The sequence below is a fragment of the Canis lupus genome, chromosome 1 (genome assembly GCF_003254725.2).
Source record: "Canis lupus dingo isolate Sandy chromosome 1, ASM325472v2, whole genome shotgun sequence".
NCBI lineage: Eukaryota > Metazoa > Chordata > Mammalia > Carnivora > Canidae > Canis > Canis lupus.
In genome coordinates this window covers 11,613,343-11,639,509 of record NC_064243.1, presented here as the reverse complement: position 1 = coordinate 11,639,509, position 26,167 = coordinate 11,613,343, and the positions used below count along the sequence as shown (strand labels likewise).

Below are 26,167 nucleotides of genomic sequence, written 5' to 3'. Positions count from 1 at the left end.
TTCAGGGCTCATTATTATAAGCAACATTTTTTAATAATGCAGGGCAAAAGTCATGCATAAAATACTTAGAAAATTTAATCAAAAATTTAATTTTAGTAGAGATTTGATGGGTGTGTATGCATGTATATATAAATATGTAGAAAGAAAGAACTTTTCTGGCAAAATATTTCATTGATGTTTCGAATTAAATTGTGACACATATGTTTAGGTGCCTTTAGGTCTTCTAAGAAGGATTACTGAAACTTGGATTTGGAGCGGCATTGCCAACTGCTCTGTGTTGCCATTTCTGTGGCTGCTGTGGCTGTTACGGCAGCTGCTACCGATGGCACAGGTGCTTTTGGTGTCAGTTCAATGTAATTTAACAAGAATTTATAGAGTTTTTGCCATTCCTTTTACCAGATATACAGGGGTATGCTTAAAAGTATGAAAATGGAGAGTAGTTTTCAAATATCAGTAACACATTTTAAGGAATTTGTAGTCTAAACTTCAAGAGATTTGGGCTAAGCGATCAGAGTGTAGATAGGAGAACAAAAGTAAAGCTGCTTTAGTTTTGAATTCTGTGCCGTGCAAGACTGGATATGCTGTCTAGATATATAAAGGCAGGAACAACAGTGTAATAAGGCAGAGCTATAATTACCTGTTTATTGGACTGATTCTTCTCTTGGATGAACTCTTAGAGGCAGGATCTGTGTCTTTCATTTTTTGCATTCTCAGCACTGAGCAGATGGTCTGATGTAAGTATTTTTAAAATACATTACACAGATGAATATAGCTAAGAAACCACAGTTTCTAAGTAGACTGAGACTAATAGGACTGTGCACTCAGGAGATATATAGGTAATATATTTCCTGAATAAGTTGGTGAAATTCAAGGCAAAAGGAGTAAGCAGTTAGTGTGAAGAATGGAGAAGAATAAATCACATTCGCTTTTTAGCCGGATACATTCTGGCAAGACAAAAACACTGAAATTGTGCCTTAAAATTAAGCAGGAAGCAAGGCAGATAGATATTAGCTGTGAGGATTTTTGTTTTTTTTTCCAATATTTTTACTGAACTCTGTCCTTGTTTTGAACACGCTGAAAACAAGCTTGTATAAACAGGAGTTGATCCAGATTCATTAAGTGGACAGTGCATTAAAGTTGAAACATCTGGGCAGTGGCTGGTTAGGTGCAGAGGCTCGGCTAAAATAGGCACCCAGAATAATTGGTGGTTATTTCAATAAAGATTTATTAAGCCCCACTAATGCACACAGTCCCTGCCCCTCAAAAATCTTTGAACACAGTGGAAGTTTTAATTGCCTATAGCCATTTCTGCTATGTGCCAAATTCTATATCATTGGCTCAAGCCATTAGAGACCAAAAAACTTAAAAACAGGTAACCACTTGGGATCATCATCACTGAAGGGCTGGCTTTTAGGTACTTTATGGGATCCATTTATCCTACGTAACACCTATAGTATCTGAAATTAAAGGTGACGGGGGAGAGGAGAAAAAAAGAACGAAAAGGACAGAGGGACGGAAGGAAGAATGACAGAAGAAACCCTATGTGTCACATAATGTGTTAAGTTCGTATTGTGTAGCTGTAAGCCATATCATGTGGTATGAGCAGGTACATGTATAGATGCTCCAGTTCAGAACTCATAGGGGGCCATATGCTGTGTGCTCAACTAATACAAATGCTCAAGCTTCTAGTGGTTCACAGCCTCCTGCAGTCACCACCTCACTGACCAGCGAGACTTCTCACATCATGCCACTTGCCAGACGCTTGTGCAATCTGGAGAAGAGCAGAGTGAATGCTATTCGTGTGTGTCCTGAAATGGAAAGAACGAGAAGAAGAGCTATACCTGCTTTCACTGAGATGCAGTGAAAGTCTTAATGAGTCTAAGGTGGTTGGTCAGATGAGAATCAGTCTTCAGGAAGAATCTACTCAGGACCGTTTCATCCTATCCAGCTTTAGATTTCCAGATTTCACCTGTAGCTAAAGTAGTTTGCCTGTTGAAAACCAAACTTAAGGAATAAGGAAACACCAAAATAATAATAAATAGAACTCCATGGTCTGTAATGGTCCTGTAAGAAGTCATGTTGTTGTGGTATTTTTCAGGTGTGCATTAATTTACTCTTTGATCAAACCTTTGTACGTGGCCTGTACACTCATATAGCCGTATACTGGGGATATAGATATAAAAAGATTCTTGTCCTTTCTGTAGGTCACAGTAGTGTGAGGAAACTTACACATACCCTCAGTGTTGTCTGACAGTGGATTTTATAAATGTGCAAAGAAAGATTAAAGGCGAGAACACAAAAAATCAGCCTGAGGGAATCAGGGCAGAGTCTTTAAAGAGGAGATAATATTTCAGCTGAGCCTTAAAGGATGAGAGGGTGGTCCCTAAATAAATGGGATAAGGGAAAAAGATGTTCCTGTTCCAAAGGAGTAGCTTGTGCAAGACATGGCTTGGGGAGATAATATAATTTCTTTAGGGGTCTGCAAGTGATTCAGATGGCCAAAGAGGACCAAAGAACAGTGGCACCCACGAATCAAGAGCCACACCACGAAACATTAATGTACTCCATAAGGAATTTTTGTTTTCTTTTGTTTTCTTTTTGTTTTTCCTTGCCTTTTGGAAGGTTGGTTTTGAGCCAACTGGGTTTCAGAAAGGCCAACTCTGCTTCTATTAAAGGCTTTTCAGTTGAAGGAGGCAAGATGGAGGCAGAAGAGGGAAGGCATCAGTTCAGTGATGGTTAAATATTCCTGGCAAGAGATGGCAGGTACTGAACTATGGCAGAATGAGGATAAAAAGGATAAGATGAAGAGCAGTTATTGGGAAAGTGGAGTAGGCACGATGTTGAGTTATAAATGTGGAGCTGAGAATGTCTGGAAAGATACAGAAGAGAGGAGAGGTTGCCTGTCTTATCATGGTTGTGTCTACAGTGTCAGCACATAAGCACATAGTGAGTGTTATACAGTGAACAGTGTATCTGTGTTTCTGGCTCAAAACAGGAAATACCGGATTATGTTGCCATTTGACATTGTTGAATTTGAAGTTGCCTGGGGGATATCCACATGAAGATGTTCATTAATGAAACCTTCAAATCTTTAAACAGTAGACAATAGGTGAGAATAACAACTTCTTGAACCTCGCTGATGGTGAAGCATGTAGGATTGATGACTTAGTGAAGAAGAGCTAACTTTTCAGCTTGGTCATAAAAGGTTCCCTTGGGAGAGAAGGGTAAAAGCAAGTATTCTCTAATACACTGATTTTTACGTTCCTTTTTCTTCATCCTCTTTTCCTGTTCATCCAGGTAGTCAGAAATACTATTTTTAAAAAATACTGCATTAAGTATTCTTCATATGATTTGTAGTAAAGCCACTGTTACGGACTGTTTATGAAAGGTAATGGATTAGTTCAAACTGCATCCACTAAATTATGGAGTGCATACTTAAGTGAGTCACTGTGTGTAATGTAGTATATTATTTAGACACCTGGAACAGAAAATCTGTTTACAAAAGTGCATTCAGAACTATGAAGAAAAATGTTTAAGGATTTCATTAATGTTCTTGCTTTTAAGGCAACGATCTTATAAATTTGCAAAATGTCTCAACAAGAATCTAATCTGAAAACTAGGAATGAAACATCTTTTAATCTACTCAGATCTTTAGTCCTTATCATCTGCATTTGAAACATAAAGTATCTCTGAGTTTATGTATGAGTGTATATGTATATATATGCATATATTTATATTTGCATGTGGGTATTTCAGTATTACACATCTAATCAGCTTTTTGTATTCATATATGCATATGAATTGGTAAGATATTTTGATCCTGAGACTGTCCTTTCTATGTAGAGTTCGTAAATAGCACTAACATAACAAAAACTGCTATCTATTTAGTATTTTGTATTCAATAAGCCATATTTTTAACACATTATCTCACTTGAATCTTACAAAAACTCTTTGAGGTTGAGGGGAAGACGTTCCCCTAGTTAACTTCTTTATATGAGAAAGTCAAAGCTGAAATAAAGTTACATACATAGCTAATAAGTGATGGAGTCAAGCCTTGGCCCCAGGCATTCTGATCACAGACTATGTTCTCCTTTCCACTATTTGTCACTATCTATTTAGACTGATGCCAGACATTCCACTAGGATTCTTAGAGGCTATGTTAAATGATATAATATATAATAATAATTTAATGTTCACTCTGAGAGTCTTTCCAGCAAATCCTGTCATGAGTTTTATAATTTATTTAGAATATAACAGGATTAGTGGGAAAACAAATACAAATTGGCTAATCTGGATTCCCTCTGCCTTAATAGTTATATATATTCTCCTATCTTCCTTTTCTTCATCTGTTTCTCTTTGGCCTTTGTTTTAAATTGGTATCTCTGGCTTTTAATTAAGTGACATTTGACTAAATAACCTTCTCTGTTGAGCATACTAATTTGTTTATATGGTACTTGGATATTGAGTTTTGAAAACCACATTAACTATTTATTTTATGTTAGTCTGTTACATATTTTTCTGAAGTGCCCCTAAGGCTAAAAAATGGCTCTTAGAAATTCCAGCCACACTCGGTGGAGCCCCACATGGCTGCTGTAGCCAGTGTTTTCTAAAGCATGGTGAACATATGCAAGACCTCTTAGAGGATGTGGAAGAGAGACAAAAAGGAAAAGGAGGGTTTTCCTCCTGAGGACTGAATCAATGTGCCCTCTAGGGCTCAAAAGGAGGTCCGTGTCTGTTGAGTACAAGTGTGAAGAATCAAATGCCTAAACCTTGAAAGAGGTCCATTGTCATCCCCTCGCAGAAGCTTGTAGGTGAAAGAGGACACAGTATTCCACTCTAGGACTGGGTGTTAGTCATTTTTCCATTTTAATTCTCTTGCCTTACATTTTTCAAAAAATAGTACAGATTGGAGAATATGTGTATCTTCTTCCTAAGGTAATAATTATATGATTAATACAATATGATATTTTAGAATAATACTCTTTTCAGCTTTTTTATATTCCCATGTGGAAGCAGAATTGCATCATGATGTAGCTCTGGGCCCTCTAGAGCAGCAGACAGGAGAAGAGCACTCTTCACTCTGTCCACTGCCCCTCAGTTTCCAGGACACATCTCATCCATGCAACCTGATCTTGTTTGGCCTGCCTCAAAACTCAGCTCTTTACTAATGGCCATCCAAAAAAAAAAAAAAAAATCCTGCAACATTAAAAAAAATCATTTTTAAAGTTAATTGAGGCCATGAAGAGTGCCATATAGCATTCCTCTTAACAAATCCCCTTTAGGGATCCCTGGGTGACGCAGCGGTTTGGCGCCTGCCTTTGGCCCAGGGCGCGATCCTGGAGACCCGGGATCGAATCCCACATCGGGCTCCCGGTGCATGGAGCCTGTTCCTCCCTCTGCCTGTGTCTCTGCCGCGCGCTCTCTCTCTCTCTCTGTGACTATCATAAATAAATAAAAAATTTAAAAAAAAAAAAAAAAAAACAAATCCCCTTTATCTGACTTTCTGTCCTTGGCCATCCCATCTCTGAGACCCTGCCAAAAGGCTTTAATGGCTTTTCTTCTGCCTTCTTCCATGGATCATCCTGCTATGATTTCTTCTTCTCTTTCATTTGTAGTAAAGGAATTACTAATTATTCCTTATGACTTGAGTATTCGTGAGGAAGGGGTAGATGTCTTAGTCTCTTTCTTACCGACTTGTTAAGACATTTCTTCTATGTAAATATATGTATGGTAAATTTCACTGAATACACTTATTTCTGTTTCATTCCAAAACAAACATTTTCACTGGATTAAAAGCCCTTCTAAACAGTATTATCACCATCCATTCTATAGATTGGAACTCCAGAAATTAGATCAGAATTTTTGTTAGTGGTGGTAACTATAAATTGCTTAAACGTCAGATCACACTGTACTTGTCACAGAAGTGTACTGTCACTCAGTGTGATTGCAATGGAGACTTGATTTTGTAAAGAAAATAAAAATAAGATTATCTTGAAAGATGTTTCAGAGAAAACGCATGCTGCGGCAGTACTAAACAAAATGCTATCATTTATTGAAGCTGTTGTCATTATGTTTCTTTGAGCAACATATAATATTCAATGCTTCATGTGCTCTTTTCACTTTTACTTGGCTTTCCTTGATTTTCATGTTAGATAAATGTAAAATATGGATAATTTTGGCATGGAATCCGATGGATTTGATTGTAGAAAGCCTTAGGCAATGTATTCTTGCTTTGCAAAGCCTGTTGCATTTCAGAAGGGGAATGTAGAAGAATATGGGAAGTTAGAAGTAAGGGATAAAAACCAAAAAGCAGCACATTCTGCCTGTTGTAAGATGCTTTTTTTTTTCACATTTTGCCCTTAGAAATTGTGATGCCAGGTACAATTAATGACATCTTAAAATTGTAATATAAGTTCTTTTTTGTGTTGGAATATATGATTATCATGCACATTAGAATCATTGAGCTCATACCATTGGAGACATTGAATGCTAAGCTGATCTTTAGTCTGGAAAGTTGTAGGGAGCCATCCATAACCCTGAGCTCTGGAGAGTAATAAAATGAATGTGGTGTAGTAAGGTGAACATGGCAGCCATGTAATAATGTGTGTTAGAGATGTTGAGGGGAGAAGAGTTAAGAGTCCTCAAGCTTTTCATAAAGTTGAATTTCTGGACTGTTAACATATATGAGAAATAATGAAATCCAATTCAGGGTAGAGATGGATGGAGTAGGGACAAAATGACAGGATTGGCAGACTTTTGAGGGAGAATATTGGAAATCCACAACTGGGGGAGGGGGCAAAGGACATGGAGGGATCAGAAGCAAAAACTGGAAAATTCAGTCACTATAAAACCATGTTTTAACTCACTCATAGCTGGATTTTTCAATGAGAGAGTGCAAGACTCTAAAATCTCCCAGGTCATTCGTCTCTCATGGGAGAGGGTGAATGGGCACAGCGCAGTATAGGTAAGAATGGGTACAGTACAGACTCTGTGTTGTTGGTAAGACTCAGATCAAGTCTGGGACATTATTGAGTAAGCCTGGGCAAACATTTAATCCCGTTAAATCATAGCTTCTTCATGTATAGAATTAGGCCAGTAATGCCTACCACAGACGGTTGTTGAGAGAATTAAAGGTCCCTTTACCACAATGTCTGGCACATAATTACACTCAATAAATATTAGTTCTCACTATTAGCTATTTGGATAAGAGAACTATAAAACAATATGGGAAGCAGGGTGGATAAAAGGATTGCAAATATAAAGCAAAGAAATATAAGGTTACAGAAAAGAATAGAGGAGCAAGGTTCTTTAACAGAAGTAATGTGGGATTTTGAGTTAGAGTGGATGAAGCCTGCAAGAAAATTTTGTCATAACTATAACTTCATGGTTAAATTGGTCCCATTTCACATAGTTTTGCAGTCTAGACTCAGCTACTCGTAGTGATTAGCGTTTTATATTTGATGCCACAACACAGGCCGATTCCATTATGGGATTCTTTATTTATTTAAATCACAGGTAGTTAAAAAGAAGGAACTTCAGTTGGTATTCTTTTTCTTCTTTGGGTTCCACAGTGAAGGAAGTTTTTGTTAATAGAAGCAGCATAGAAGACAAGGAGGAAATAACCACCCACCATGATGCCCTCCAGGAAGGTTTCTCTTGTATTAGCATCCATCAATAGCCAGCTTCTACCAGGAAATCATTATCGTCACAGTACAGCTTTGTACTCTTTCAAACCGAAATATAATAATACATCTGAATCATGTGTCGTAATGTGACAGGATGAAGTACAGAGAAAATGTATAACGTTGTAAATCTCAGGGAAAGAAAGAGCAAATGGGTTTCCTTAGTGTGTATATTTGTAAGTGATACTAATTGAATTTGTGTGTTATCAGACAAATTATAAGTAAGTGCCATGAATATTTCCTTTTAAATAAGTGCACTTGTCCAAACAGTTGTGTTTAGGTGGCATGTTATTTTGACATACCCTTTAAAGATAGCTTGTGTATGTTCTTGACATAGATTTTTAAATTAAAAACTAATTCTGTTGAATTATTTTAACCAGATTGTGAGCCATTGTGCATATGCAAAACAGATCCTCCCAAGTGCCCAGAAATAAATAAGTGCCTTTTTCCCCACCATGAGCCACTATAAAACAGACATTTTGAAATTATAGAAAAGAATTAGGAATCTATGGGATTTTTCCGAGGATACGATAATCTGAACGTGTTCTAAAGTACTCTTTCCCAAGGCGGCATAACTACAGAGTTGTTATATGTGATTCTATAAATTAGTTTAAGCTAGGGCATTATCATAACCTAAAATGTAGCTCTCAACGTCTTATGCAGTTCCTAGGGTAAGACAGTGTAAGGAATCTGGATGGATGGCTCTGGTTCAACCCATATTTACTTGGAGGGGATATATAGTGTTTGAGGAATAAAAGGGAAACGTTTAAGACCACCTAGTTCAGTCCATTTTGTAGATAAATGAACCAAAGTCCCCAGGTGATACCAGTTGTTTAGGGGTTGTCCAACATGGGAGCAGTATCCATGGCACTAGCCCCAGGTTCCCTGGTTCTTGTTCTGTGCCACGGTGCTTAATACAGACGTGATTGGTCTCAATATGATTCTGATTCACTTTAGCAATTGTGATTATGCTGCCAAAGAACTTATTTTATTCATTTTAAATCCCAGTCCTGTGAATTCATGGAGAGCTGAGTAGAGCTCTAACATTTAATACCCTTTTGAGAAGAAGGGACAGAGTCCTACTATGAAATAAATGTGCTGTTCAGAAAGTACTCAGATAACATTACATTTTTTAAATTAGAACATCATCAGTTTAAAAGCTAAGAAGAATTGCAAAAATCATTCTTAAGCAGTGTAGTCACTTATCTTCCTTTGCCTGCAACTACCAGTGGGTATGTGGCCATCCCCCCCCTTCTCTCTCTCTCTCTCTCTCTCTCTCTCTCTCTCTCTCTGTGATACTCTTGGAGTCCTGCTGGTAATACCAGAACAACCTGTAAACAAAGATAGACAGCCATGAGGAGTCCTCCTGGGAAAACCAACGATGCCTTTCTGGGCTCTGCGAGATGAGAGCTATTTGAGGATGTCCCGCTCTTGCATCAACTAGCTAATGACTTTGCTTTACTGCATCCCTTCCACTTCACTCTCATGTTCCTTTTTCTCTCTTTTCTTCTTATAGCTTTACTAATTTTATTGCATTTGTTTATGGAAACTTTTACCCTTCTGGCATTAACACTGCAGTCAAGATTGTGAGGGGTAGGAAGCCAGGATTTTGCAGTCACTGTGGTTGTGTTGGGCACTAGCTAAGAAGGCTCAGAAGGAACCTTGTTTTTCTCATGTATTTCTGAGTGATATCTTGCTTTGGGGAAGAAAACATGGCTTAGCTCTTCTTAGGTCACCTGAGCCAGAATACAGTCTTTTTATTTCTTAAACCTGCTATATTTTAGATGAGGCAATTACATATCCCATGGAGAGTCCTGTCATGTGAAACAGGTTTATTTTTTCATTTAGGAAGCTTTTGTGTTTATTGAAATTTGGCCAGGGATTTTTTTTTTTTGAGGTATGATTTTAAAATTTGCACCCTTTAAGCAAATTATTGGCTAAGCTCCATAGACATGCTTTTTTTTCTCTTTTTTATCTAGTTAATAAACCTGCTTTTTCCTGTTCTTCAAAGCAATAATATCAGTAAAATGGAAGAACATTTCCCTCACCTTCTTCTCTATTTCTTTCTCTTTTAGGCCAGTGATGCTTACACTGGGTGCATAATAGTATGACCTGGAGAGGTTTTTCTGTTTGTTTTGTTTTGTTTTGTTTTGTTTCTTAAAGGCCTAGGCCACTGGATTCATATTTTGACTGAACAATTCCGTACTAAGTCTGGACATCATACCACTTGAGTGAACATAAGACACTCACATCTGAGTGTGGAGAACAAGGATCTCGTATGAGTAGAAATGCATGCAGATTTAGCTCTGGGCTCACGGAGTTAAGAGCATTTTGCTTCTTCCTCTTCTCAAATGAAAACACCACAGTGAATCCTCCCCTCTCCTGTGACTGGTTCACTCACAGTGTGAAGTTTCTAGAAATCAAAGTGGTTGGGAGCATGGAAAAAAAAAAGAGTCTATCAGGTGCAGACTGAAAAAAAAACAAGCAGCACTCTGCCCAGGGTTATGTCTTTTATGAATCTTGCCACCCTGCTGCTGCTTCAGCTGCTGCGGCTTCTGATCTACAAGTACACACCTCTCACCAAATTATGTAAATGGGCTTCTCACTCTCCTGTGCCTCTGTGGGAGACTGTGGTATGCATGAGGACAGATGTCCGTGGAGAGCCAAGCTCTGCCACTCATTAGCTGCTGAGCTGGTTACCTGTGTGCATGCTGCAGGTCAGGTCTGCAGGAAACAGACTCTGAGACATGTTCCTGTAGGGTATTTATTACTGGCATTCTTGGATTTAACGCTTGGGAGGGTGGGAAGGAAGTAGGTTGGAGCAGATACACGTGTTGAACATGCAATCAGTTGCAACCTAGAACATGGCTCAGCTTTGGGGAGCCATGGATCTGAAAAGTTCTTCATAGTTTCCCTGAATTAGGGGAGAAGAGGGAATTTCAAATCACTCCCTCACCCACTGGTTTGGATGTCGGATGCCCCCAAGAAAGGAGACATACCAGCCACCAACGCTTCCAGTGTTTTGCAGGTTCAGGAAGTGAGTGGACCCCAGAGGCTTTCTTGACATCCCCTAGAGACAACCCTCCTGCCCCACTAATTTCCCTTTACCGCATGTAATCCATCCAGAGAGCAGCTCCTATGGAAACATGTTATACCTCTTCTCTAGGAGGAATTTATAGGAAAGTTAGTAGGATGAAGTGCAATCCCTGTGGTTGCAGCTGATTTTCAGATTACAATTGATACTCATTCTTTTTCTAACCACCAGGATGGATACAGAAATCTGTACTGTAAACTTTTCCTTCCTACCTTTGGTTAGAAAAGGGACAGTTCTCTTTTGAGTAAAATAGGTGAAGAAATCAAGGCAGAGAATTTTATTTAGTATTCGTTTGCTGATTAAATTACAAATACAGAGTAATTGAAAGTGCTGAATAATTTAAAGCAGGACATTATTGGTCTAAAGAGGTTTGCATGTGAGTGGTTATATGTGTTAGACCAGAAGTTTTCTATCCAGAATGCTGGTTGAAAATTCATATTCCTGGTTCCAACTCAAATAGATTTCTGTAGACTTAATATTGAGCCCAGAAGTTGGCATTTCTAACCAGCATCTCAGGTAATGCTGATACAGGAGACCTACATACTGAACTTCAATAAATAATAACGTTCATTAGCCAAATAGTAGGTTAAGATAGGTGCACTGTTCTGTAGTCTTTTTAATTTTTTTAATTATTTAAACATGTTTACAGAATATAGGTAGTGATATATTTACACTGTAAAGCCTCTTTTGGTATATCACATGCAGAAAGCATTCTCTATTATAAAGTAGTGGATCCTGTGTATTACACAGTCTGAAGATTTCTAAAAAGGAATTTTTTCTATCCTTAGTCAAGTACCTTCCTGGAAATCAAGTTTTGCCCTTCATCATCAAACCGTTTCTTAGTAATAGGTTTCTTGTTTCAACTTAAATATCATTTCTTTAAAAAGCACTTCCCTGAACCTCTGAACTCAGTTTGATTTTCCTGTCAGATGATTTCTTGGCATTCTGTGGGTGCTTTTTTTTTTTTCATGGTCATCAGAGTTGCAATTGTTTGCTCAACCTGGTCTACTGATAGCCTGCTGCGTTGACAGCCTTTCTCTCCGTGAGCTCATGAAAATGGGCAGCGTTTGACTCTGTGCTTCAGGCTACCCCTTGCTACCCTGCCCCTCTTGTCTTCATGAATAGACACCCATACACCTGGCCTATAGGAGATACTCCATACTCACTTTTAATAGATGATTAATAAATGTTGAGTTTCTAGATGGAGACAGAAACAGACTTGATCCAATCTCTGTTTTTCCAGGACAATCCAGCTTGGGCACAAGAGTGATGTCATCTGTATCTCTTCAGTTCAGGCACAAGAGCTAAGGGGCTACTTCTCACCTGGTACTTCTAATAACAGCTCAAGGGATACATGTGATTTTAACAAAGATGCCAGAAAGGATTAACTAGACAAACATTAAATACTCAGTGACAATATTTGAAAACAAGTTTACCAAATATCACAGATTACAAATAATGTATATACTTACTGTGATTTTAAAGTTTAACCAGCTGCCCCTCTTACTAAGATCTTATTAATAAGCATAAGGATGACCGGTTACAGTCTTATTCTCCTTTTGGACTAGCTCCTAGCTCCTTTCCTCTGTTCACCCGCCTACTTCCACATTATCTCTGAAATTCTGTGTTCCTCCGTATCTTGTACCTTCGTCCACGCACTGGCTCTATCAGATCACACTGGACATGTAGAATCCTTGTATCAGATCTGATAAGATAGTGTACAGTACTGTCTTTTTAAATTAAACAAGCATCAAAGTTTTCTTCCCCAAACGTAGACTCCAGAATTACGTTTCTGTTAACCATTATTGTTTGTATTTTTGAATGCACAAGGCAATACAATGCAGAAGACTTCAGGAGATATTTGGCAAACATGTCATGTTATTGCCCTCTGCAACGTGTACCTGAATGCCTTCTCCAAAATGCCACGTACAGAACATCTGTGCAAGTTTTAAAAATGGCCTCTTCAGTTGCCCTGTGCCTCCCTGATAGTATCCTCCGTCTTGCCTAATGTTAGGACAGGAAAAGGGTTTTGGACTGATTATTGCCTAGAAGCATTCAAAAGACCATTCACATAAGTTTTATCCACTGGCCCAGTGCTTTTCAACTGATCTACAGTGAAGGGCCAAGTTTTTGTTGTTTATTTGCAAGCTTATTGGGCTTTTCTAAGAACACAGAACATACTTTATTATAACCTCCTAATAGCTTTGTAACTATATTAAAAATGAATTACTTAGAAAATAGAGCCCTCATTTTTTCCCATTATTATTGGGCTTAACAGACATTAAATTGCTCTATTAAATGACTATGAAAATTGCTAAGCCTTTCCTCTCAATTTTCTGTACTTCCTTAGACTTAGACAGATGGCACCCAGTCCTTGGACTCCATATTGAGCAGCACTGTGTTAGCCTCCTGTAACATTTTGTGTACAACCAGCCCCCGTTTCAAAAGCAAGATTGAACATTATCCTCTTGAGCAAAAAGCTTGACATTTCCAGGGGTTTGCTTTTCATTTGCTTCTGGTTGACTACTCAGAGTTTAGAACTAAGTGAGCAAGTTACTACAGGGGAGCCCTGCAGTAGAGAACATGATGTGCTCATGATTATGCTGGAAGAGGAGGCTTTGGACAAGGAGGAGTTTTGATCAGTTACAATTTGACTCAAGGCAGATTTCCTTACGTTGTTTGAAAGTTCTGGATGTGGCCTGGAGACAGCATTTGGAGAAAGGATGCGATGAGCTCTGTGGAGATTTCTTTAGGGAGGCACATGTAGCTGTGTGGAATAGAGAATGCTTTTCTGAGTTATCACTGGGTCCTTAATGAAAAAGATGCAGCTCTTAGTGTGAAGTTCTGAGTAACCACGCCATAGGCATAAGTGTAGAACCTTTACCAATAAAAGCAAGATTCTCCCCTCTAAGGGATGCAGATAATTCTATTGTACTGCTATATGTGAACTTATAAATATGGATAGAGAGTTACATTTTACAAAATACTTCCAAATGCATCACTACATTTTAACCTCCCTCTAATGTGCAAGGCCGACTACACCTTTATGGATGCTAGTCTATAACAGATGAATGAACTATGATTTAAGAGTGATCAAGGCATCACAATAAAGGCAGAGTGGAGATTCAGTAGCCATGCTTCTGGCTCCTTTGCCATGGTGACCTAGCAGTTGAACCTCTCAACTACTAAGCAAGTATTAAGCCCCTAGAATGAATGTTCATGGCCACTGAATTAGTGTGGGACTTTTTCCAAAGAGAAAAACCTAAACCAAACCAAACAATCTGAGTAGTTCCTCCTTTTTACCTAATGTTGGCTAAAAAAAAAAAAAATGAGACTTTTTTTGACAGTTTTGACCTTATGTAAGCACTTCCTGGATTGTATCCCTTTCCTGTATTATTCTGTTTTGTAATTAGTACCTTTAGTTTTTAAACCATGCATCTTCATCAGAGATGCTTCACAAGTAAATTGTGTTCCATAACCCTGGACCACAATGATAATTATAAATTAGAAATACTTCAACCAGAAAGAATGACTCATACACTTGTTTTCATCTATAATATTTCTTCAACAACTTGATAATTACATGGTATCCAGTGGCATGTGGAAGATTTCTATTAAAAAGCATAATGAGAAAAGAAAACTTGCCTGGAATGTGTATATACAAGCAGTTTTATTTTTTACCAGTTATTGTTTAAATCTGCCCTCTACATTTAAAATTCTAACCTTGCTAAGTTTCATAAATCACATGAGTTCTAACAGTTAATGTATTTTTAAACTTTAAAAAAATGGGTATCGATAATAAGCCAATGGTAGGAAAGTCACCTTAGAAATCCTTTGTTAATATTTAGCATCAATCATTCTCAAATTGATTAACATGCTTCTCAGCCATCATTACTCCACTTTTGTACACAGATGTAGTAGTAGTATGAATTTTTATATTTTTGTAATAATGACTTTTGCATTTTTCTTATTCAAATGTTCATTATAAGGAAAATTGAATAGAAGCTTTAATTATTTCCATCTTCATCATAAGTAGGTCAGTGAGGATCAGAGACCTTTGTTGACTTTAGTGTTTTATTTTTTAGTGTCAAAGCTTTCATGATAAATATTATCTCTTTCCAAATAGTTTCATCTTACATCTAGATTTACTTGTTTTTTTGCCACATGAAAATTTAGTGTGTTAAATTACAAAGTACAATCCTGATGTTATAGTGCTTTACCTTAATGAGTTGTGTTCTGTATCACCTCAAGTAGTTGTCACAATTGTTCAGTGAAGTCCCAATACAGGTATTTTTTACTTCCATTTTGCAGAGGAAGTGCTGAAAGACAAGGTTATCTGTAAGATCAAATAACCAGCAGAATTAAGATATTCATAATGGGAAGAAAAATTGATCAACATATTGAATTGATTTTTTTTTTTTACCTTAGTCTTTGCTAAACTGAGATTTATTCACCATATTCAGACTCTTCTTTAGGAAGGTAGATTGACAGTATGAGACCAGGTCATTTGTATCAGGCCCTAGTTGATTATTAAATAGATGTAAGAAAATTATCAGAACTGCAGTGCATTGATCTGTTTTTAGTTTTGGTCTTTATAATCTTAATTAAAAACTAAATAGTAGATTAAAAAAAGTTAAGAACATTGAGAGTCTTCCATCCAAGGGCATCCAAAGGTCTATAAAACCCTCTACCAGCCCGTGTGTGTGTGTGTGTGTGTGTGTGTGTGTGTGTGTAGGGAAACAGGAATAGGAAAGCATGTCTGCCCCTACGGGGTTCTGTCCCCTGGGGAACAGAGATGTGTAAATGTGCAAGTACAAAACAATGTGCCGTATGGTACCATGGGCATACAAAATGAGCTATCTGGGCTCTGTCTAGGCAGGTCAGAGCATTAAGGGAAACAATCCAGAGATACAGGATGTTTTTTGTTTAGTTTGTTTTCTTTTTGCCTAATGCTATTAAAACGTAAAAGGATAGAAATTGAAGTACAAGCACTGCTCTTTTACAAAGTGGATTATAAATTTACTAAATTTGAGACAATGAACTGTTTATTGAGAATGTGGAAAATGGTGATAAAAAAAGAACCCAGCTCTCAAGGAGTTTATAAATTAAAGAAAGGATTGGATATGAAAACAACTAGACTCAATTTTCAATATAAAGCAGAATTAAATGCATCCTATCAGAGAAATGCAAACAGCATGCCATGGGGGAAAATGAGAAGATTGTTAAGACTTCAGTAAAAGGGAGCTGGGCTGGATGTGAGTTGATAGGCAAGATGATGGAAGACTTGTGTTGGAAGGGATGGTGCAACTTGCTACGCTTGGGCCACATGGTCCTCATCCAACATGCCCGGAGCGCAGAGTGCCTTCTGAGATGTGATGGAAAAGAGAGACTAAGGAGCTAGCATATGGCTGCATGGAGCTCCATGCTTAGAATTTGGGGTACATCCCTAAACCTTGGGGAACAATTAAAAGTACTTGATGAGAGGTGTGATATAATTCAATGTACATTTTAGGGAGATAATTTCTGACACACAAAATGGAGAATAAGTGGAGAGTTTTCTAATAGCTCTAAAGAAAGACTTTAAGATTCTAAATTAGTATTGTTCTGCAAGATTGAAAGGGAAGAGTTGCTCTATCAGAGATAATGGGGTAATGGGTAGCTGTTCTGTCAAGCAGAGGATGATGGAGCCACAGTGGGTTGCTAAACGTACTACATTTTAGGGCACATTTAAAGGGTGCTTGCCATTCCTGGCTTATGCAGCTTATGAAGATTCCAACACAGTGTGATATTTTCTTACATTGTTACCATACACAGTGCTGTCAGGGTGACATGGAGGAAACACGAACTGATTGTGTCTCCTTCTCTTCTGATTCTTTTGCATCATGAGCTAGACCCAGCTAAGAGATGTGTGTGTGCGCGCGCACATGCACGTGCATACATGTGCGTGCACTCCTCATTGTTTGTGTTTATTTGCAAGAGTAAAGATGATGATGATGATGATAGTGTAAATATTTACTTTGGAGTCACAACACATATTTTGAAGGGGACTTAGGAATCCATGCAGTAAAGGTGAGTTTTGTGTGGTGACATAAGGAATCAAGGTTTTGTTGTTCTTGTTTAGATTAATCACAGGACCATGTTTAGCAGGGTATTTATGAATGAAATAGATGGAACAGTTCAAGTTCTACTCTGTCCAAAATAAGAGTACAGATATTTGTTTTCCATTTATTTTTTTTTTCATTTGCCATATGGTGGAACCAAAGGATGCTTGTTTGCTTTTTACTGCGCATAAGTTTGTGTGTGGCCAATAGTGCTTCTCTGCTCTGTGGTAGTCATTGACAAGGACTGTGTGTACCTGCGTGTGCATGCAAGTGCACGAGAGCATCTGCACAGATGTGTTTTACTTAAAGTTGCCATTTGTTAGTTCTGCACTTGCAAGTTTTTCTGTGCTGAGCAGTTTTTTTTTTAAGTAGAGGAATATAATAGTTTTTCCCTAACAGCGTGGGTTTCACTCTGCCTATTAAGATTAGAGTATTAGTGCACAGTCTCCCAGATTAAATGTCTGAATGCATCTGATAATTAGGTATCCATCTTAAGCATCTCAAAGTTGGTCATCCACTTTTAACTACAGATGCTTACACTAACCTTGCAAGGACACTCAAAGCAATTTTCTGCTTGTGAATTCTGGCAGTGATTACAAGCCTAGTGATGGTCCTAGCTGGTAGAAAAGTGTCAGTGATAGGAAGGATGATGAAGTTCAGAGCTCCAGAGACAGAAGGGTGTGTGTGTGTGCGTGTGTGTGTGTGTGTGTGTGTGTGTGTGTTTGGGAGGGGTAGGAAGGAAGAAATCTGATTTCCAAATGATTAGAGAAACATGCAACTTGAACTTTTTTTTGCCTTTGAGCTCTTATGCTGTCAGTGATGGAGAACAGCTAACAATGCCACGTAATGTAAAACACAGTGTCAGAGCGCAGGGTGAAGGTCAACTCCGGAATTTAATGTGTGTTGTGTACTGAAAAGGAATGTGTCCTCTCTCCCTTACCTGGATACTACAGGAGCATTGTATCACCATGCCATGGAAACAGCAATTAGTTGACAGGAATTAGTTAAATGAATCATAAGGGCTGGTTCTATAAATGGTAGTCTCTAATGAGACTTAGAGATGTAGAAGGCCTTTGATTAAAGACACACCTGTATGTCACTTGAGTGTCCCTGTGGTCATTGGATCTTCCTCTGTTGTTTCACACCAAGGTCAATGGTGGCGTGTAGACTTTTCTAACAGCCAGAGGCATGGATGGGCTGCGGGGAGGGTGGGGCTGGGGCTCATGGATGGGCTGAGAGTGGCTATGAGAAGTGTGTAGAGGGGTGGATGGGGGTACTTGAGCTGTCAGCAGCTTAAAACAGCTTATTTTCTTCCATCATCTGCATTTGTCTCAGGAGCCAAGTTCTTTGCTCTGTGTTGTTGAAGGTGGTCTAGTGTTTTCCTGCTCATAATGCCAAGAAAGAACCCTTCTGCTGAGTCATAAAGTGGGTTGATGGAAACCGCTCAAAGCACCGAGCTTCTTTATGACTTGGGGGATGATCAGGGGTGGACGGTCCTCTGCTGCAGCTTCTGATGGCCCCAGCTCATGGGACAGCAGCACCTCTCCAGAGGCAGGACCGTCTTGCAGACAGTGGAGATGGAGCTTTCCAGGAGTCCCCATGTTTCCTAATCCTGGTGCAGCCACAGAGCACTGGTCATGTGACCCTAGGCGAGGCACATAGCCTTTCTTTACCTTAGTTTCCTTATCTGTGAATGCGGATAATGAAGTCATTCAATGTGAGCACCAAATGAGTTACCATGTAGAGAACATTAAGAATAGTGCCTGACACATAGGAAGCGCTCAGCAATTCCAGCTGTAGTGGTTCCAGCTAGCTTTCTTCTTCAAGGGAGATACAGAGGCAACCGTAACCCTGAGAATGACTTAAGAAGATTAGGCAATTCGCCCTATTTCAAGAACTCTACTCTCCCAGATGGAGGGGGATAAACACGCGGTACGGTGATCCACTAGATAATTTCACACTGAACAAATCGAAATTATAACTTGTGCCAGTGGTCAATTTTTTGTATGATTTAGTCCTGATAAAAACTATAGAAACTAAGGGAGAAATCAGGTGCTTAAGTATCCTGGAGCAGAGTATCGACACAGCTGTGACAGTACACTGGAAGAATCACTTGCAGAAGTCACGGTGCCAAAAGCAGTACCCTCCATACCCAGCACAGAAGGTAGAAAATGCACGACATGCACATTTCCCTAAGTAGTTTTCCGTATTTTATGTCCTTAGCACCTCATCTTTTAAAGAATGCAAACATAGTTCTGTAGGACAATGAATGACCTTTATTATTTGTTTTTTTTTTTTTTTTTTTTTTTTTTTGCATTCATATTACTCGAAGTCCAGATGATGGTGGTTATAGGGGATGAAAGATTATGGAGATGACAGATTGAGTCCTGTGTTTTTCAGGTTATGAAGTTCAGGAAAATGTATAATTATGTCTGAGTTTCCTTAGGTTCCTCTGTTCAACATAATGTTCTGACATAGAGCAGGGACAGTCCCAGATACGAAATGCAAATCCGTGGGAGCTGGCCCTGCCGCCGATTGCTGGGGTTAATCATGCAAATCTAATGCAGTTCTTGGTATTTCAAGAAAGGTTTGAGTTGAAGTCTCAGGCACATACTGATTTAAAATTCCTACTTCAGAGAGCAGTGTAATTTTTCTCGGCTTCAAATTTTAAAATCTAGAACAGGATCCGGAGGCGGATTTGGTGACCGGACATCCATCCATACTTGTTAATCAGGACAGAGGGTGGGAGGGGCTGGTGTCCTTAAAGAATGTGGGAGTGTCTAAGCATATTAAATAGACACTTTATTAGATCTAAATTTGCACATGTCCTATAGCGAGTCCCTTTGCTTGGAGTAAGATCAAATCAACCGATTATACATGTTTACTGAATGCTCTGTTCCAAAGAAGATGGCTAAAACTGGCAAGGACAGACCAAATAAAAATTAACACCACCACGAGTTCCTAACTTTGGGAATGATAGAAAATACCTTTGGAAATGAGACTGTTTACAGGAAGAAATGAAATTGTCTTGCTCACCAGTGCAAGCTGACACATGCTCACAGCCTCTCGGCTGTGCACAATAAGCATCAGCTTATCTTTCCAAGAACAATAAAATTTCATGTGCTGCTGCCTGACATAAGAATTATTTTTACGTATCTCCATATCGCTGACTCTCTTGTAAGTTAATCTCATCTCACATGAATTTTTCACCAGCTTCACTCTGATGTTGATAAAGGAGATGGTTCCATCAAATACATCTTGTCAGGCGAAGGGGCAAGTTCCATTTTCATTATTGATGAGAACACTGGGGATATTCATGCTACCAAGAGGCTGGACCGGGAGGAACAGGCCTACTACACGCTCCGCGCCCAGGCGCTGGACAGGCTCACCAACAAGCCTGTAGAGCCCGAGTCCGAGTTCGTCATCAAGATTCAGGATATCAATGACAACGAACCCAAATTCTTGGATGGTCCGTACACGGCGGGGGTCCCCGAAATGTCTCCAGTGGGTGAGTAAAGAGCATGCTGCTTTGGCAGTCTCTGATTTTGGGGGGTTCGTTTTTATAACCAAATCATCATAGGTGCTGGAAAAAAATCACAGGAGTGTTGGTACAGCAGTTTCTAGTGAAGGTGAGGGGAAAGTTTGAGAGACATTAAAAGCCAGCATCCAAATCTAATGATTCCAATCATTACTTGATTTATATGGAAAAGTTGGAAAATTTTCCTTTCCCCCGGGGATTTGTATCTTCAGTACATTGCTCTTGTCTTAGTCTTTTTTCAGTGTGATATTTAATTTAATAAATGCTTAAGGGGCACCTGGGGGTTCAGTGATTGAGCATCTGCCTTTGGCCCAGGGCATGATTGGGGTCCTGGGATCAAGTCCCATGTCGGATTCCCTGCATGGAGCCTGCTTCTCCCTCTGCCTGTGTCTCTGCCTCTCTCTCTCTCTCAAGAGTAAATAAATAAAATCTTAAAAAAAAAATAAAAGTACCCCTAGGAATTTAAAAAAGAAAATCCTTCCAGACACTGCCCTGTGAGAATCTTTTCTCTCTCCTGGTTAGTATTAATGATTTGCTCTTCTAAGAATCCTGTGGCCAAGGTTTCAGGCGGGCTGTCTAATGTTTAGATAAGCTGACCTGTTTGCTTGTAGAGTATGCTTGAACACACAGATGTCCCTCCACACACCACCCACTCGTGTTTTTTGTAATTTCTCCAGAAAGTTAGATGCGTGAAAATTTATATTGAATTGATAACAAAGTTGATACTCAGTTTGAGGTATAGAAAAGAATCATGAAGGCTGTTTTATTCAGAGGGGTTTTCACATTGTTCCATTGCTGGAAAAATAGAAAGTAGAGTGTGGTATATACTTTATGTATGTCAAATAATAAAAACTCAGTTGTAAAGTAGTCAGATACCTTTGAAATAATTTTCAGCTGGTATGTCATTTTAGATGATCTTACAAAACAGTAAAAAAAAAATGTGGTGCTTAAATAGACCAGTTGATTTATATATTTATTTCCTGTCATTTTTAGTTTTGAAGTAAGACACTTATTTAAAGAATAATTGAATTTGTTTTTTAACAGGCGAACATTTTACCCAGTGTGATTTGTTTTATATTAAATAAAGGTTGCTTCATCCATCCAGCCTTCAGTCAACAGATCTACTGTGTTAGGAAGTGGAATTGCAAAGATGTGTATTATGTGTGCCCTTTAGGGGAATCACAATTTAGTGACCCTAAATTTCCAACAGATGGGAGAATGAAAATTATATGGGGCACCGTTGCCCTGGCTGCTGAAGAAATAGAAACAGAAAATGAACCAGAAGAATAGATGCTTGTGGTCAGGAAAAATTCTGAACCACAATGGAAGCATCTCACCATAGTTAGCTTACATGTGAGCACTTCTTTGACCAAACAGGCTTCTTCACACTTTCTTGATACCTCCCACATCTTCAGTGCTGCTGGCTGTTGCTTAACAACAAGAACAACAGCTATGAAGACAGCAGCCACAACAAGATTTGCAGGTTTTAGAGAAAAGAGAAGGCACATTGTCCTCCCCAAATAGTAATGTTTAGAAAAACGGGAAGCTTTGAGGTGTGTTTGAGCAATTCCATAATTTTCATGTGGGCAAGTTGGCTATGCTTCACTGGCTTGCTCCAGGTTTCCTTTGCTCCATAGGGTGTAGCCATATGAACTGGATTAATGTGAACTTTGTTCATTTAGAGGCTAAATAATGTGCTGTACTTTTGGTTTCAGTGATACCACTCTGATATGAAACAGCATGATTATTATGCACAAATACAAGTTATTTTTGTTATTCGTAGTTTATCAAAGGGTTTAATTCTAACCAAATAGTACAGTATATATAGCACAAGCATTCAGTGTTTAATATTCAGGGCTGTGTTTTTCGTTGAATGCTAACTGCAAAATTGAAAACACACTAATAAGCCCTTAGGATAATTCATTCATTTCCAGAAGACCATAGATAAGCATGGACAATTTAAAGTTATTTAAAAATATGTGTGCATGTGTGTTGTGTGTATGTGTATGTATAAAGTAAATTTCTTAGTGAACACTTTAGAAAAAAATCATATACAACCAAATTACTAAAGGAGTTTTGATTATTTTGTTTAAGGCACTTTCCTTTTCAATAAAGTAAGAAATCAGTACTTAAGTATGTCACGAGAGTGAATATTGCTGTAGAGATAGTGCATTGTAGGGAAACTAGAGAATATTGATGCCATTAATTCTAACATTTTAAAATACTCAAAATTTAATTTTAAAAATACTTTAAAATATGCATCATTCACTATACGGTCCTACCAGGTATCTGCAGGGTGCAATAAAGTCTGTCAATTTTTTTTAAATTAGAATTTAAAAATAGTGCTGTTTACATAGCTTTTTTTTATTATAAAGCTATATTATAGCTATATAATATGCACCCATTTTTAAAGAAGATGGGACTGGTAAGGAAAACCATAGTGTGGAAAAGACAATTGGTTTGTAACAAAATGGACATTGATGACTTATTTAAAGACTTAGAGAAATCTCTTTAGAAATATATTGAAATGATATGTTAGATTTAAAAACATTTTCAATAAATTATTAGAAACAAATTTAAAAAAGAAACAAATTAAAACCTTAGAAGAATACAAAAAGAGACTTGTTCCATTCCTGTCAATAGGAGATAAATGATAAAATAGCATGCGCTTAAATTAAGTAAACACAAGTAACATTTTTAAGATTATGCTCCAAATGAAAATAAAAAGAACACATCACAATAAATGCTTTCCATATGGAATGAGTGAATACATGGTAAAATGAAGAAGCAGTGGGACATTCTATCTCATGAAATATAGAAAACAACTAATAATGCAATTTTTAAAGCTGCCATACTTTTTCTCCTGTGAGAAGGTGGTTTAAATTTTCATTTTATGCTTTTGCTTTTAAATCAATTCATATAAACAAATGAAAACTAAAACTATTACTTGAAGAGATGCTACGTAATATCCAGTTAAGTGGATCCATCAGATTTTTTTTTTTATTCAATTAATGAAGTTTCATTTTCTGTTGGCTCTACTCAGCTGTAATAGTGAGATCCCCTCAGTGACTTGGGTGTCAAGATGCTGTTACTTGTCACACGGCCTTCTGGACAGTAATTGAGACTTATAGAGACTGCTCCTGATAAAAACTTGTTACCTGACCCTGATGGATGAGATGCCCAAAATTTGAGTCCCTTCCAATTCTGAGTATCCTCCTAATGTGCATCATCAATCTTATTTTTTTTTTTGCTAACATATTTCTGTATCCCTTAAATCTTTCTGAGGGCTTAATTAGCATTTATCTTCATTCTGGGTTTGTCTTTTACAAAAAATATGTCAATTTTTCATATGCTTTGAAATAAGAAAAAAGAAAATAATTAAAAACAAATCTAATGTAGCGTGTTCAGCATTCTATGAGTCATTCTGTTTTGTGGCAGTTTGAAGTTTTTGATTCACTGGCTTTTGGATTGGCATGTAGGGACCTCAGTGGTACAAGTGACAGCCACGGATGCTGACGATCCTACATATGGCAACAGTGCCCGAGTGGTCTACAGCATTCTGCAAGGACAACCATACTTCTCAGTGGAACCAAAGACAGGTAAACACTGATATTGACTCTTCTTATAATGTCATCATTTATACCTTGGCACAGAATTGATATTAGTTATTTTTATTCAATATAGTTGGCACTGAAAACAAACACTACATTGCTATTGTGCTTCTCTCCATATGTGTACTGTGCTATTAAATAGCATATTATTTATAGAAACATTAGCATCTTCTAAGAATATTTTATTACAATTATCAGTATTTCTACCAAAATTAAAGTATGATATACTAATAAAGTATTTCAGCTGCTTTTTCCTGATTACATAAGAAAATGTTATTATTTATGTCAAGTTTTATATTCGTTTTGCTTTCTTTAACTAATTCACGTAGGAATCATATGTAGTTAAGTGTAAATCTCAAGCCAAACCCCCACCTGCCGTACAGTAGAATAGGTAGGAGGTTCAGCTTATCCTGCCAGAGTCTGTTACATTTAAACTAATTTTCCTGAGTAAACCAATTAGGATGATGGTCTGCTAAATAAAAAACTAAATTAAGTGATTTTTTTTAATTTTAGAAGAAAAAACATATTTTTTATGAGTTGTAAGACTTTCTGGATAGAATATGCGTTTGGTTGGCTAGATGTTCTATTTTACTTTTAAGCTGAAAGAGTTTAAGTAAGACTATAATTTGGAACACTGTTGTCTTGGTTATAAAATAACATTATTCTGCTTTTCTGGCTCTCTGTGGAGGGAAGAGAGGTGAGTGTGAAGATGGGTGGCCTATGTCGCTGATTTTCTTCACCACCATGAAATCCAAAATTTCTCCATATTGTAACAATTTTGTCTTTATCATGAAGAAAAGTATTCTTCAAACAGCCAAGTTCATGATTATTGGATAGTGCCTGGGACCTTAAATTATTATTTTAATGGTACTTATACTGTTTTCCATATTTATAAATGGTAATACTCATTTCAAATCACTGTGGAGGATAAATATTTTAAATGTCTTTTGAGAATGGTGGTTGTAATGTGCATGAACAGAAAAATAAATTCAATCCTAACTCACCATTAGAATTTTTACAGAAACTACTTTGCATATTTTATGTTAAAGTCAGGGTAGAGTCTGGAAGCCACCTGGAAAGTCTAACAGAGAAGAAACAGTTCTGATTAAGCAAGTCTTGAAGGAGAAGTAAACAAAAGTATTTGATTTATGATATGAATCCTATGAATGTAAAACTTGTGGTTGATTTAATGATAGATCTGAGAAGCCTAAATTCAGACACCCACCCATTCCCTTATATATCTACTTTTTAAGCCTCCAAAGACATTGACAAGTTTCTGACAATTTGCTCACAAATTATACATTCCTGCATTATATAACCTGTCCAGAAATAGCATGTACTAATCCCTAGGGTTAAATATTTTGCTGGTACTAATGATTGGCGTGTGATTTTAGCTTTGTGGCAAGATGATAGTCTTTATTTAAGTCCTGTGGAATTATGGCCTCTGATTGAGCAAGTGGACAATAGTCTATGTCATGGGATCACATTATTAGTATTTCAAATTAATTCTAATTTCAGAATCTCAAGGATTGTGTATTGTAGGAGATGAATTGGTTAGTTTTATTTTGTTTTGTTTAGAGTTTTTCATACTGTAATTATGGTAATCATTGGGACTTCTCTTTCTAGAGTCATTAGTGCAGAGTTATCCTGAGAATTTTTGTTCTCTGCTAATTTTTAATATGGATAGTGTGTTATTGCAAAGAAAATGTATTTTTTTTCACAAAAAAATGGAAAGCTTTCAATCCTTAGGGGCATGGAAATGTGTAAATCAAGTTTGACTTATTCTTCATACTTGGTGTCAGCCTGACTTTTATCTGTGTGAGAAATACATGAATTTCTGAATCTTTAATCTAAGAGTTTTTGAGAAGAAAGTAAAAGTTTTGATAGGAAAAGTACTGAAAATATGCTAAACCAAGATTTTGTAAAATAGGCACAGGGAATCACTGTTAGGTACATTTCTATAAGGTTAACTTATGATTTCTTTTTTCTTAATGTTAATAATACCCATTACCATTTATTAATCACACATCATGAACCTAACATGGCTAAAACCTCCAATCACATATTACACCTATGGCACCACTCACAGGCCAAAAGACCATAGGATAAGTGTATTTTCTATGTTCATTTCTCCATCCATA

At 37.6% G+C, this 26,167-nt stretch overlaps 1 protein-coding gene across 4 annotated transcripts in view; it reads left to right on the top strand.

The window, feature by feature from the left end:
• CDH7 (cadherin 7) overlaps positions 1-26,167 on the top strand; it is a 125,040-nt gene that overhangs the window by 32,131 nt on the left and 66,742 nt on the right. For 3 of the 4 annotated variants that reach the window (XM_025422064.3, XM_025422065.3, XM_035707258.2), the window contains exons 3-4: positions 20,091-20,385; positions 23,895-24,014. In XM_025422064.3, the coding sequence (XP_025277849.1) occupies positions 20,091-20,385; positions 23,895-24,014 (415 nt within the window). Of the gene's footprint in view, positions 1-20,090; positions 20,386-23,894; positions 24,015-26,167 lie in introns of those variants that run through there. The other variant, XM_049112061.1, reaches the window with a different exon arrangement.